Source organism: Onychomys torridus, chromosome 21 (genome assembly GCF_903995425.1).
Source record: "Onychomys torridus chromosome 21, mOncTor1.1, whole genome shotgun sequence".
Lineage (NCBI taxonomy): Eukaryota > Metazoa > Chordata > Mammalia > Rodentia > Cricetidae > Onychomys > Onychomys torridus.
The window spans coordinates 34,130,970-34,144,468 of NC_050463.1; the positions used below are offsets into that span (position 1 = coordinate 34,130,970).

General features: G+C 48.4%; 1 protein-coding gene across 1 annotated transcript in view; it reads left to right on the forward strand.

Annotated features, from left to right (window-relative positions):
- Hadha (hydroxyacyl-CoA dehydrogenase trifunctional multienzyme complex subunit alpha) overlaps window positions 1-12,365 on the forward strand; it is a 41,283-nt gene extending 28,918 nt beyond the window's left edge. The window contains exons 12-20 of the mRNA XM_036170588.1: window positions 131-265; window positions 1,240-1,411; window positions 7,773-7,859; window positions 8,781-8,921; window positions 9,290-9,358; window positions 10,086-10,281; window positions 10,838-10,952; window positions 11,614-11,759; window positions 11,843-12,365. Of these exons, the coding sequence (XP_036026481.1) occupies window positions 131-265; window positions 1,240-1,411; window positions 7,773-7,859; window positions 8,781-8,921; window positions 9,290-9,358; window positions 10,086-10,281; window positions 10,838-10,952; window positions 11,614-11,759; window positions 11,843-11,988 (1,207 nt within the window). The 3' untranslated portion in view covers window positions 11,989-12,365. The remainder of the gene's footprint in view (window positions 1-130; window positions 266-1,239; window positions 1,412-7,772; window positions 7,860-8,780; window positions 8,922-9,289; window positions 9,359-10,085; window positions 10,282-10,837; window positions 10,953-11,613; window positions 11,760-11,842) is intronic.
- Window positions 12,366-13,499: the final 1,134 nt, after the last annotated feature.

The window sequence follows — 13,499 nt, forward strand, 5'->3', positions numbered from 1 at the left end:
ATAGAAATTATCAAAAGCTCTTACACTTGTGGCCAGTGTGTTGGTTTACTGGGTGACAGCATGGCTAATGTTTCCCAGCTACTAAAATGCCTGAGATGGTCACCAGAATCGTGTGGTCTTGTCCTTCTAGGCATCTGGCCATCCTTGGCGCAGGGCTGATGGGAGCTGGCATTGCCCAGGTCTCTGTGGATAAGGGACTGAAAACTATACTGAAAGACACCACGGTGACTGGGCTGGGCCGAGGACAGCAGCAGGTGTTCAAAGGGTAAGTTTGCTCCGTTTCTGCCCCAAGTTAAACTGTTTCTAGGGCAGGGGTGGTTGGTTTCTTGTTGGTTTTGTTTGTTTGTTTTCTTTTTCCCATCACAGATTCCTTTTTCCTGAACATAATGAGCCCCATACTCTATAGCTTTACCCAAGTTTTCTTTGTTGTTTAGAAATACTAATTATTCTTTCAACTCTTTGATAGGCCTTTGAGTGGTGTTTCCTTATAGTACATAAATGTCTGTTTCTTTCTATCCTTTGGTATGAAACTAGTAGTTCTCGGGTGTCTGATCTGGCTGAGGCTTGCATGTAGTCACCCCAGTGGAGTGGCTTCCAGAACCTGCACAGCTCTCCCAAGAGGGCTGCAGGGAGGCTTGGGTGAATGTGTGCTGACTGCAGTAGATGAAGGAGGGGCCACCACAGGGCTCTCAGCCCTCTTTCCTGACCAGAGTGGCACAGCAGCACCCTTGCCTGGTCAGCCCATGATGCCTGAGGCCTGCGTATCTGCAGGCAAAACACCCATGTAAATAAAGCATGAATAAGGATTAAACAAAGGGTTACTGTCCTTCCATCCCACCCAGGCCCTTCTCATATACATGCCACCAGTTTTGCTGAGAGGAAATGGCATCAGCTTGGCCAAACTGAAGTTGGTTTTAGCCCAGTGTTCTGCATAAATGTGATGGATGAGCTGGCTGCCTTAGACCACCCTGCTTGGGACTTTGCTGAGTAAGGGCATTGTGTTTCCTAAGTGGGCTATATAGAGATATTTTGTGGCAGAAAGACTGTGTGCCTGGGGTCCAACTTGTCTTCAAATGCTAATCACCTCCATCACTAGCCATTTAACCCCCAGAACCTCTAAGCAACTCAACACCCTCAAAACGGGAGTAAGGATGTGACCTCACAGAGTTGTGGAGCCATATAGCAACTGTGTGGCCTCTAGTCTCCTGTTTTTCTACTCTCAGAATGTGTTCTTTCTAGATTGAATGACAAAGTGAAGAAGAAAGCTCTAACATCATTCGAAAGGGATTCCATCTTCAGCAACTTGATTGGGCAGCTTGATTACAAGGGTTTTGAGAAGGCTGACATGGTGATTGAAGCTGTTTTTGAGGATCTCGCTGTTAAACACAAAGTGTTAAAGGAAGTAGAAGGCGTAAGTAAGGGACTTGTACTTGACTGTGGAGGACACTGAGATGGGTCTTATTGGGAACAGAGACACATGTCATAGAGCATGTTTGGAGGTCAGAGGGTAACTTGCAGGAATTGTTTCTCTCTTTCCACCATGTGGGTCCCAGGGATCAAGTTCAGGTTGTTTGACTTGGTGGCAAGTGCCTTTACCATCACGATCTCACTGGTGTAGATGGAGGTTTTGCTGAGACCACTGGCTCCAAAATAAATGCACAGAAACTTCATAATTATAAATGCTCAGCCAATAGCTTGGGCTTGTTACTAGCTAACCCTTACATCTTTGAATTAACCATATTTCTTATCTACCCTCTGCCACATGATGATGGTACCTTCTTTCAACTCAGCACATTTATCCTGTTTCTCTTTGACTTTCCTTGCAACTCACAAGATTCCTTCCTTCTTTCCAGCATTCTCTCTGTCCTGAAAATCCTGCCTAACTACTGGCCAATCATCTTTTTATTAACAATGAGAGCAACACATTTTCTTGGTGTACAGAAAGATTATTCCACAGCATTTCTCTCTTTATGTCTAAAAAAGGAAAGTTTTAACTTTAACATAGTAAAATTATATATAACAAAAACAGTTATCAAGTAAGAATTAAGTTACAATATCCAGTCCATTTGTATTTGGCAAATTTAAAGAAAATATTTTATTATCTATCTTTAACCTGTAATTCTTAATTATACATTACATTTTTAAATGAGCTGCTTAAGCACAAACAAGAGTAGAAACATACATATAGTATAACAAAATTAACTTTAAATTTGTGTCAGTAAACCAAAATCCATGCCAATGTAAAATATTTTGAGATTAATAACTATTTTTGGATTAAAGTAGATTCAATAATCTACCCTTATCTCTCATCATTTTATCCCCCTTTTTTCCTTTAGAAAGACATCTTTGAATTTAACTCTTTAGTTTAGCTTTTTTCCTGACTATGAGCAATAACAACTTGTAACCAACATCCCTTTAAATTATGGCAAACATCCATAACCAATCTTTTGGGAATGTAAGCATTGTTTTTTTCTAGACTGCTTCCTGTTGTCTAAGGGCACTAGAATCGTTGGGGGACCCTGAAAAAAATCAGGATAATGGTTAAGTCTTGGCTAGAGTGGTCTGTGAGGTTGGATCATCTCAGCCAGCAGTCTTGAAAATGTTCTAGATGCAGAACTCACAAACTGCAACAAAGGCATTCTGAGATGTTGATCACCCGGGCCATCTGTTTTCATTGGTGTTTGGTCCCCTTGTTCTGAAAATACATAAACTTTTAATACAAGTATAGACTGTGCATTGTACAAAAGTCAGCCAAAGATGATTTTTTGTTTTATGTTTGAGTAGGAAAAATACACATTACATGTCTTGTAGTTTTTCTAGGTTTATTTCTGTAGCCAGGATTTTCAGTCGGTGTTCCTTGATCAAACCTGATCCATATCAACTTGGAATGAATCCACAGCCTCTCATTTCCTGTGGAAATAAAAGCATAACCTCTTCCCCAAAGTAACACATCTTTTGTCTTCCATTTTGAAGTCAGACATTTTTTAAATAAATAGGTTGGTTTAATCCAACAGTTCCCATAATCCAATGTGTCTTGTCAGCTATTGTTCCTTCCTAAGCCATCAGAAAATCTAAAGACAACACAACAACATAAAGGATCCAGACACCCCATGTATTTCCCATCTTGACATGGCTTTTTATTTTTAATTTTTGTTTTACTTTACTCCTTTTTGAAGGACTTTATTATTTTTAAACTTTTTTTTTTTTTTCCGAGACAGGGTTTCTCTGTAGCTTTGGAGCCTGTCCTAGAACTCACTTTGTAGACCAGGCTGGCCTCGAACTCACAGAGATCCACCTGCCTCTGCCTCCTGAGTGCTAGGATTACAGGCGTGTGCCACCACTGCCCAGCAAACTATTTTTTAATCTATGTCTATATACTCCTTTTCTCTTCTCTCTCCCAAGTCTATGTATATTTTTAAACACATTGTAACCTGTTTAGAGGTTTTTCCCATCTGGATCTGTCTTTACATCTGTATTGTTCTTAGATTTCATGAGATGAATCTTAAACTGCTATTTTAGTTCCAGCTTAGTGCATGCATTGGCACATGGCATTGTTGGCTGATACCTTCCCACTTGGTTCCCTGAGAGCTTAGCCTCATGGTGGGAGCCATGTTTATCACCCTAGCCTTGGGAAGTTGTTGGGTCCACTCTGTCAGGAGTAATGCTGCTTGATGCTCATAAACCTTATTTAAGTGTTCAGTAGTGTTCAGTAGCAGGGCCTCTTTAAGAGCCAGGCCTGTGTTCACCACGAACACCAAGCCAAGGAAGCCGCCTCTTACGGAGCCCTGCCTCTGTTTGTTGCTAGTATTGAGCCTACCCAAGAAAAGGCGGTTATCAGGAAGCCACATTTGGCTCCGTTTTTGTGTCTTTAGATTTTTTTTTTTTTAAGCTTTCTCAGGTCCTATGTGGATCTATGTTGCCCAATGGTGGACACCATTTGTAGGTGGACTTTTCTGTCCCACCAGCCAGTTCCCAAATGACCACACACAGACTTAATATTAATTATAAATGCTCGGCTGATAGTTTATGCTTGTTATTAACTAGCTCTTACAAGTTAACCCATATTTCTTATCCACCCTCTGTGATGTGGTGATACCGTCTTTCAACATAGCATGTTCATCTTGCTTCCTTCTGCATCTGCCTGGTGACTCTGAGACTCCTCCCCCTTCTGCTTCCCAACATTCTCTTAGTCTGGTTCTCCTGCCTAACCTTATCCTACATAGCTATAGGCCAGTCACCTTCTTTATTAAATAAATCATAGTGACATATATTCACACAATATAAAGGAATATTCCACATGCCAGCCCCAAATACAAGGTTTGTTTTGTTTTGTTTTGTTTAAGATTTATTTATTTATTTATTATGTATACAGAAGAGGGTGCCAGATCTCATTACAGATGGTTGTGAGCCACCACGTGGTTGCTGGGAATTGAATCCAGGTCCTCTGGAAGAACAGTCGATGCTCTTAACCTCTGAGCCATCTCTCCAGCCCCAAATACAAGTTTTTATGTTAGTGCATACACACAGTGTATATCATAAAGTTCAAGTCTAAATCCTATGGGAAGATAATTAAGTACCCTATTCTCCTAAGCACAGAGCTTGCTAGCCTTTTTCAAGTGGGAGGGGGGAGGTTACCAGTCATCTAAATAGCCTCATGGAGTACAGCCAGGTGTCTTGGGATTTGGGGTGGCGGTGCAGGGGAGCTATAAGCCATATCTTTACTTGCAAGTGCTCATTGCAAAGAGTTATTGGTCTGGTTCAAGACTTCTGGTTTCTGCTACACCATTGATACTTGGCCCTCACTAGGACTCCTCTTGGATATCCTGTTGTTGCCCTGTGTCATGGAGATCCTGCAGCAGTTGGGTCTGCAGGACTGGTCCCTTCACATGCTCCAGCAGATCACAGATGGGGTGAATGTTGGGGTGGGCTGACTCATAACCTGGTTCTGGGCCTGGGTAGTTGCAGGGTTGGTCAACCCACCAGCTCTCCTTTGTCCTCACCAGCAGGGTGAGCTCCCCAGCATTGCCCTGGCTAGTTCACCCCTTACAGCGATGAGCAAGGCATGGGGTCAGTTCTCCTTTCATGACCTCGGGGTCAGTTCTCTGACACCTACATCATTAGAGGCAGCTCTGCTGTGTTGCCCAGGTGAGGTGCAGGGGTCACTCTCCTGAGTGCTGCTGCTGGTGAGGGGCAGGGCTCTCGCCCTCTTAAGACCTCAGGGCCAGCTCTCCCACCTGCCACAGGCAGCAAGGGTGTGTGTGTGTGGAGGGGGGGGCTAATAGCACATTAAGGTGGGTGACATGGACAAAATGCGTATTTACTGTGGGTAGTAGAAGGAAAGGTCTAGGAAAGGAGAAATGGCTGTAATCCAGGCATGAGAAAGACCACGGCTAGACTAGACTAGAAGTGGATGGTTGAGAGCTGGCAATGCTGGTGGCTGAGGCTGTGACCTGTGGTGAAGCAGGCAGTTTCTCCTCCATGGTGGCTCAATGGTCTGTAGTGGGACCCAGCGCCCTCTTCTGGTGTGCTGGTGTACAGGCAGATAGCACTCATACATAAATAAATCCATCTTAAAAAAGGAAGTCCGCAGCACACCCGGCCTTTGCTGTTTTTTTTAGAAAATTTCAAGCTGAGTCTTTAGGGGTTCAGTTTCAATTCGTCATCTCTTACCCGCCATAGAACTAAACAGACTGGTTCCTGACGTTCTTCTTGAGACAGTTTCTAGGTGCTTCCCTGTCCTGCTGTCTCCATCATTAGTGTAGACATTGTTGAGGAACATCTCTTGAACAACTCCTGTCTTCACAGCTCTGCAGTGTGGGTTTCAGGGCTGGTGTCACTCGTGGTCACGCAGTCAGGTGGCGGGAGTGCAGTCAGCTGGAAACCTGGTTGGGAGCCCAGTGCCTACCCCATGGCCTCCCTCCTCCCATGGCTAGAACTTCTCCACAGCAAGGTCCTCCAAGAGCCAAAGTGGTAGCTGCAGAGAGGCCTGAGACCAGCAGCCATGCTTCTGTTGGTAAAAAGCAAATCAGAGCCAGCCCTGATTGAGAGCATGGGAAACAGACTCCCTCTGTATGGGAAGAAAGGCATGCAGGGCCAAGGAGCGAGGAGATTGTTGTCAGCCATCTTTGGAGATAATGATTTGCTCTTCCTAGAGTAGAAGATACATATATCCTAGGCTGGCCATGACCTTGCTATGTAGCTGTGGATGGCCTTGAATTTCAGATCCCTCTGCCTCTACTTTCCAAGTGCTAGGATTATGGGCATACAGCACTGTGTCCATTTTATGTGGTGCTGGGGACCCAGCCCAGGTCTTCATGCGTGCTAGGCGAGCACTCTTACCTACCATCTACTATCCTCTAGCCCTCAGCCTTGATGGCTCAAAGACCATGTTCCCTCTCATGGTCATGACACACTGTCCACTCACATTCTGCTCTAGTTGGTTAAAACCATAGGATCAGCCTGGCGATGGTGCACATCTTTAATCTCAGCACTCGGGAGGCAGAGGCAGGTGGGTCTATGAGTTCAAGGCCAGCCTGAGCTACAGAGTGAGATCCAGGACAGCCACAGCTACACAGAGAAACCCTGTCTCAAAAAAAACAAACAAACAACAACAACAACCAACATAGGGTCTTCCTCACAAGCCAGGCTTTGTCTGTCTAACGCCTGTACACTTCATGGTTTGTTTTGTTGTTGTTTTTAACCTTACTGATTCACCTTTTCTCGTCATAATTATCATTTTGTACTCCACTTTTCAGTGTATTAATCGTATCTTCAGCCTTGATTCTCATCTAGTGTTTGCTTCTGTCTATGCCAGATTTGTGCACATTTTTCCTCCAAGACAGGCTTCCACTATGCAGCCCTGGCTGTCCTGGACTTCACTCTGCAGATCAGACTGGTCTCAAATTCAGAGATCTGCCTGCCTCTGCCTCCTGAGAGCTGGGATTAAAGGTGTGTGCCACCACTGCCTGGCTTTTTTCTTTCAGATTTGTGCAAATTTTTTTTTTTTTTATTGGTTTTTCAAGACAAGGTTTCTCTGTGTAGCTTTGATGCCTTTCCTAGAACTCACTTTGTAGACCAGGCTGGCCTCGAACTCACAGAGATCTGCCTGGCTCTGCCCCCCCCCCCCCACCCCAGTACTGGGATTAAAGGCATGCGCCAACACCGCCCAGCTAGATTTGTGCAAATTTAACAGAGATGCCTTCCATATCTTTCATCCAAGTGTCAGACAACTTGAGTAAGTTGAGATCATAGACAGAATGCTGAGCATTCTGTGTTAGGGACAATGCAGAGACAGGCCAGTGAAGCTAACAGTGATAGTGTTTGTGTGCTGCAGGCACAATCACAGTGCACACTGCTCTTCAGTGGCACTATTAGAATCAAGTAAGTACACTTTCTGGCTTATTCAAGGTGAGCAGGGCTAGGGAATGTAATCTTGCATACTCGAGAACACATCCTGATAACAAGCGGGGTGGACACCCATGCCCACCTTTAAGAAAACATAATTCTAGTCATCCTTTTGGCATCACCGAAGGCATCATGTTTACCCAAGTGCTGAGATGTCGTCTCTAGAGCAGGGCAGGCCATCTCTAGAGAAGAAGAGAACAAGGTCAACTTGAAAGCTTTTAGGTAACTCACAATGTCTGGGTGAGTTAGGTCTGTGCTGTGAGCACGGGCGGAAGAGAGTAGTCGGGGCCGAGTGTCACTCAGCTGTGCTGTGGACTCTGTCATCTCCAGGCCTACCTGACCGATTCTCAAATGCTTTCCTCTTGCAGGTGACTCCAGAGCACTGTATCTTTGCCAGCAACACATCTGCTCTCCCGATCAATCAGATTGCTTCTGTCAGCAAAAGACCTGAGAAGGTAACCTGGACAGAAAGTCCTCATGTTTGACTGCCTCCGACTCCCTGGTGGGAATTTCAGAATACAACCAGGGAGAGGGCCAGGATAGATTGTGAGATGGTTGGGGGCAGGGCACCAAAAAATGGGCACCAAAAACTGAATGCCATGATCTGGGGATCACAACTAAATACACTCAGTAGCTGCTGTCTGACCCCCTGGTGGCTATTTTTCAAGTTTAAACTATTAAACTTACTTTAACTTAGAATTAGGCATTAAAGGATAGGCCCTAAACCAAGAAGCAATGTTCAGTTTGGCCATAGTGCAGTGTGGTAACTGCTTAGGCTGGGTAAGGCTCCAGATCCAGGAATGGACGGTCAGGGCTGGGGGCCCCATAGCCTTACCCTAGACCTCCTACCCAGGACAGGAAAGTTCTAGATTTGGAAGGACTTTCACTGAGTATTTGGAGTGCTGCCTAGAAAGTTATCTTCGCTTAAGTGGATTAATTAAGGAAGAAGGTAGCCATTCAAAGAGAAATAAAATGCCTCATTTCTCAGGAGGATACCAGTGGCTTCAACTGACCAGCCAGAGAGACCAGAAATACCAAAAAAGAAAAAAAAAAAAAAAATCCCTAAACAGCTTGAGTTGCTAATACTAAGTCCGTGTCTCCACACCACACAGGCCTGTTTCTTCCTCCTTGTGCAGTGTGTGTGTGAACAACAGTCTACTTTCCTAGCACACAGCAGGGTCAGGGGGATGTGATGGACCTGATAGAGGCGGGCTCAGGGACGGCAGGAGAAGGAAGGATCAGGGACGGGTAGCAGGGATTATGAGACCACAGACTCAAGCCTCTGGACTAGACCAGCAGTGTCCCCCTAGCAAACAAGGCGCGGTCGGGTTCTCCCGTCAGCACTGGTAATCTGAGGTTGTGGCTCCCCTCACCAGGTGATTGGCATGCACTACTTCTCTCCTGTGGACAAGATGCAGCTTCTGGAAATCATCACCACCGACAGAACCTCCAAGGACACAACAGCCTCTGCCGTGGCCGTGGGTCTCAAGCAGGGCAAGGTCATCATTGTGGTGAAGGTGAGGAGGGGCAGATTTGGGACGTTCTAAGATTTCCTTGGCTCCAGAATTGTGTCTGACTGTTCTGGGGGGAATGCCAGCTCTAGAACACGGCCCCCTGGGCTGTCTCAGAAATGATAGTAGTAGTGACTGCCCCACTGAGGTGGGGTAGGTGCGGTAGTGTCTAGGCTCTGGCAGGGCTCCACCAGTAATTCCAGACCTCAGACTGTTCAGGGTGGCTTCCTCTCCAGCTTAACACTGAACATTCTGATGAGAGTTTAAGTCAACTGAAACTGGGAAACGAAGTCTGGGAAGGGAGACTGGGTGTGGACATGAGTAATTCAACCAAAGCAGGACCGGCCATGCTCTCCATTCCTCTCTCTTGGCAGGATGGCCCTGGCTTCTACACCACCAGGTGTCTTGCTCCCATGATGTCTGAAGTCATGCGAATCCTCCAGGTGGGTATTGTGTGGAATGTATGAAACCTTGTCAGATCTTTCACTCTATCCTCCAAGCTCAAGATGTCCAGATGAGGGACAGTCTCCCCTAGAATATACTCCTACTTTTCCCTGGAGGCCCTTTTGTGCCTCCCTCCCACACTGGAACAGGTATCTTGGGGCTGAGACTGCCCAGTAGGTAGAGTGTTAACTTTGCTCTGCTAGCCTCCTGAGCATTGCAGGAGCCAGAGGCCTCCCAGAATACTCAGACACACTGCTTCTGCATCCCTGGGTGAGGACCTTTAGACCAGACCCTGCTTGGCCTGACTACCACTGTATCTGCTTCTGCTGCACACACACACACACACACACACACACACACACACACACACACACCTCCATGGCCATCCAGATCATTCTGTGGCAAAGAGGATCCTCTTCACTGGGCACTTCCCTAGCCTCAGAATGCCAGCATTCTCAGTCCTGGTAGCCATGGCATCTCTAGTCCCAGAATCACAAGCAAGAACTGAGGAATGTGGTCATCGCTACGCTTTCTTCAAGTGCTGTGGGAAGGCTTCAGGGTTTCCACTGTTCTCGGGGGAAGTGCTGGTTCGGGACCTGGCCAGGCAATGTCCAAGAAAAGAAGTGGGTCTTGCACAAGACCATGTCTATGGGTCATTACGGGCAGCCCTTCTGTTGGGGGACGAGCTGGCTGTGCTCTGAGGCTCCTGCTTTCCTTCCTGTTCAGGAAGGAGTTGACCCTAAGAAGCTGGACACCTTGACCACAGGCTTCGGCTTTCCTGTGGGTGCTGCCACCCTCGCAGATGAAGTTGGCGTGGATGTGGCTCAGCACGTAGCAGAAGACCTAGGCAAGGCCTTTGGGGAGCGGTTTGGAGGAGGCAGTGTAGAGCTGCTGAAGCAGATGGTCTCCAAGGGCTTCTTGGGTGAGTGGCTGCAGGAGACATGAGTAAGGCTGTGTGGAGTAGTGAGCAGCTTCCTGAGAGCAGAGAGTAGGGGAAAGGTTCCTAGACACAGAGCCCTGGACAGAGGGAAGCTCTTGGGCTGGTGTGGATTAGGGGAAAGGCAGCGTCTAGGCTTATAGGACTCGGCCATGTATGCCTGATAGATCAGCATCTTCCTCCTGCCAAGGTCTGACCACAGGAGCAAATTCTGTGTCCAGGCTTGAGCCTGTGGCCTGGCCGCCTGTGGGGAGTTCAGTCTTTGCATTCAGAACTTACAAGGAAGGCTGCAGGAAAATCACCGCTGAGGCCTGGGCCTCCTGTTCAGACACTAGTGGTGGGGGATGGGGGAGTGTGGACTCAGTCTTCCATGCACCGAGGGCTTCCTCTCTTCTCTGCCAGTCATTGAGGACTAAATGGCTCAGGCGTCTGGACACAGGCATTTAGGAGTGCACAGAATGCTGGAAACTCACTGCATCCAGCAGACAGTTCTCAGCTAGGGTGAAGGGCAGCGACGGATGCAGTCTCTTTCTCCTCTCAGGTCGCAAGTCTGGGAAGGGCTTTTACATCTACCAGGAGGGGTCAAAGAACAAGAGCCTGAATTCTGAAATGGATAAGATCCTGGAGAACCTGAGGCTGCCTGCCAAGCCGGAGGTGTAAGTGGATTTGAGTGACTATTTGCATAGAGATGGTAGCTTAAAGTTCCTCGGCCCCTTTTCTGTTCTCTTCATGACCCAAAGCTGGCAAAACACTACAGCTAAAACCCCTGCATGTGCCCTCCGCCACAGGTACCTAGGTGAGGGTGGGCCAGGTCAGGGCAAGCCTTGCCTGTGTTTTGTTGTTGGTGGTTTTTTGAGACAGGGTTTCTCTATAGCTTTGGAGCCTGTCCTGAATCTCGCTGTGTAGACCAAGCTGGCCTCGAACTCACAGAGATCCGCCTGTTTCTGCCTCCCAAGTGCTGGGATTAGAGGTGTGCACCACCACCACCTGGCTGCAGGCCTTGCCTGTGAAGTTGGGAGATGGATTGTGTAGGCCCTGCACCCCACTTGCTCTGTTACCTTTGGGAACACACTGTTGTTACTGATCTGTCAGGAACAGTGTTTGAGCCTCCTCTGTGCCAGGCTGCCTTGAGTGCTCAGGTTCACATCAGTTAGGGAAAGTCCCACCCCTTTTTCCAAGAGAAAGGCTGGGTCATCTTTCAGGCAGCTGTGATCCATCCTGGCTGCTGGGCTCCCTAGGACCCCCACCCCCACACTGCACTCCAGCTCCTCCGTTTTCTCTAGCTAAATGTTCCTTCCTGCTCCTTCTCCTCCTCAGCTCCTCTGACGAAGACATCCAGTACCGTGTGATAACAAGGTTCGTGAATGAGGCCGTCCTGTGCCTGCAGGAAGGGATCCTGGCCACACCTGCAGAAGGAGACATCGGAGCCGTGTTTGGGCTTGGCTTTCCCCCTTGTCTGGGAGGTCAGTGTGCAGGTCGGGAAGCCGCCTTCCTTTGCCCTTGCGCTTGCTGCTGTCCCTCTCACTGAAGTCCTGTCTCCGCTCAGGGCCCTTCCGCTTTGTGGACCTGTATGGTGCTCAGAAGGTGGTGGACCGGCTCCGGAAGTACGAATCTGCCTACGGAATACAGTTTACCCCATGCCAGCTGCTCCTGGACCACGCTAAGAGCTCCAGCAAGAAGTTCTACCAGTGATCAGCCCCATCCTGCCCCGCCGAGCACTAACCCAGACCTGGTGCCGCTTCTTACCTGTGCCGTCTAGATTTTCAGGAAGCAGGGGAAAGACCAGGTCTGGCCTGGGGTCTGCCTCTCCCCCACAGTGCCTTCAGCCCTGACCAGCCCTTCCTCCGGCTGAAGTCTGACTGTGAATTCAGTTTGTGCTTCATGTTGGAGGGTGAGCCCCACTGTGTCCCTTTTACAGCCCTGCCTGAGGCCCAGAGCAGCAGTTAGGAGTGACCCAGACTGTCTGCTGCTTGTGCCCCCAGGAGGCCAGTGGGGACTGGCAGTGGGGAGGGCATTTCTGTACCCAGCCAAACACAGGGTAATAATAAAATCCAGACTGTTGGCCTCTGCCTGCTTGCTCTGTTTTCTTGTCTGCCCTTCTGTGTGAGCACCCCCTTCAGTGATGAAGCGCTGCGCTGTGGAGCAGAAACGTGTGGGGAGATGTGGAGACAGCTGCCTGAGGGGCGGATTGTGATGCCAGAAAACGGACTTTCTGTGCCCATGCCTTAAGCTGACTGCCCAAGTGCCTTGGCTGGGCTGCCTATGGCACAGTTGCAGCCCTGGTCGGCAGGAGCGGTGGGAACACTGGGGCATGGTGTATCAGGATGCAAAAGATACTTCTTTCCCCAAACTCATCTCCTCACTGCACCATTGAAGGCAGTTTGTTTGCTTGGCGTGCCTCATCCCCGGCTTCTCGGGGTTTGTGGGAGAGAGTTATGCAGAGGATGTACCAGTTGCCGGAGCTTTGGACTCCTGCAAAGCTGAGGAAGATGGGTGCCTGCAGATCAGCCCCACCTCACTTGTGTGGTCTCAGTTCGTCCCATCCCACCCCTTGGTGGCAAAGTTGTCACTCTAATTTTGGGGACAGGGCCTAGTTGTATAAGCAGTGCTGGGCTCCTGACTGAGTCCCGCTGAGTCACTGGGTTTATGGAATCCTGATTCAGGTCCCACCACACTGCCTTCTAAACCCAGATGGTGCTGTGCCCCCAGCCTATGCCCTGCTAAGGAGAGCTCATCTCGGGCTCCACAGGACAGTGCAGTTCACTAGAAAGACCAACTCTAAAGTTGAATCATCTCAACTGGACTTGCAGATGGCCAGAAGGTAAAGAACTGATCCTGTGCACAAAGGCCAAGACGAGGTGTCTACTGTGGGGCTCGGGGTGTCTCAGGGGAGCTGGCGGTAGTCACGCCAGGACCCTGAGTGGCACTGAGCTCTGACTTCTGGTTCTTCCCTCTAAGCAGGAAGGTGTAGATTCTGATAAAAACTACTTAAGACTCCAGGCAGAGGCAGGCGGATCTCTGAATTGGAGGCCAGCCTGGTCTACAGAGTGAGTCCCAGGCCAGCCAGGGCTACACCCTGTCTTGAAAAAAAGGGGAGGAGGGTTGCTGGAGAGATGGCTCAGTGGTTAAGAGCACTGACTGCTCTTCCAGAGGACCCGGGTTCAATTCCCAGCACCCACATGGCAGCACACAACGGTCTGTAA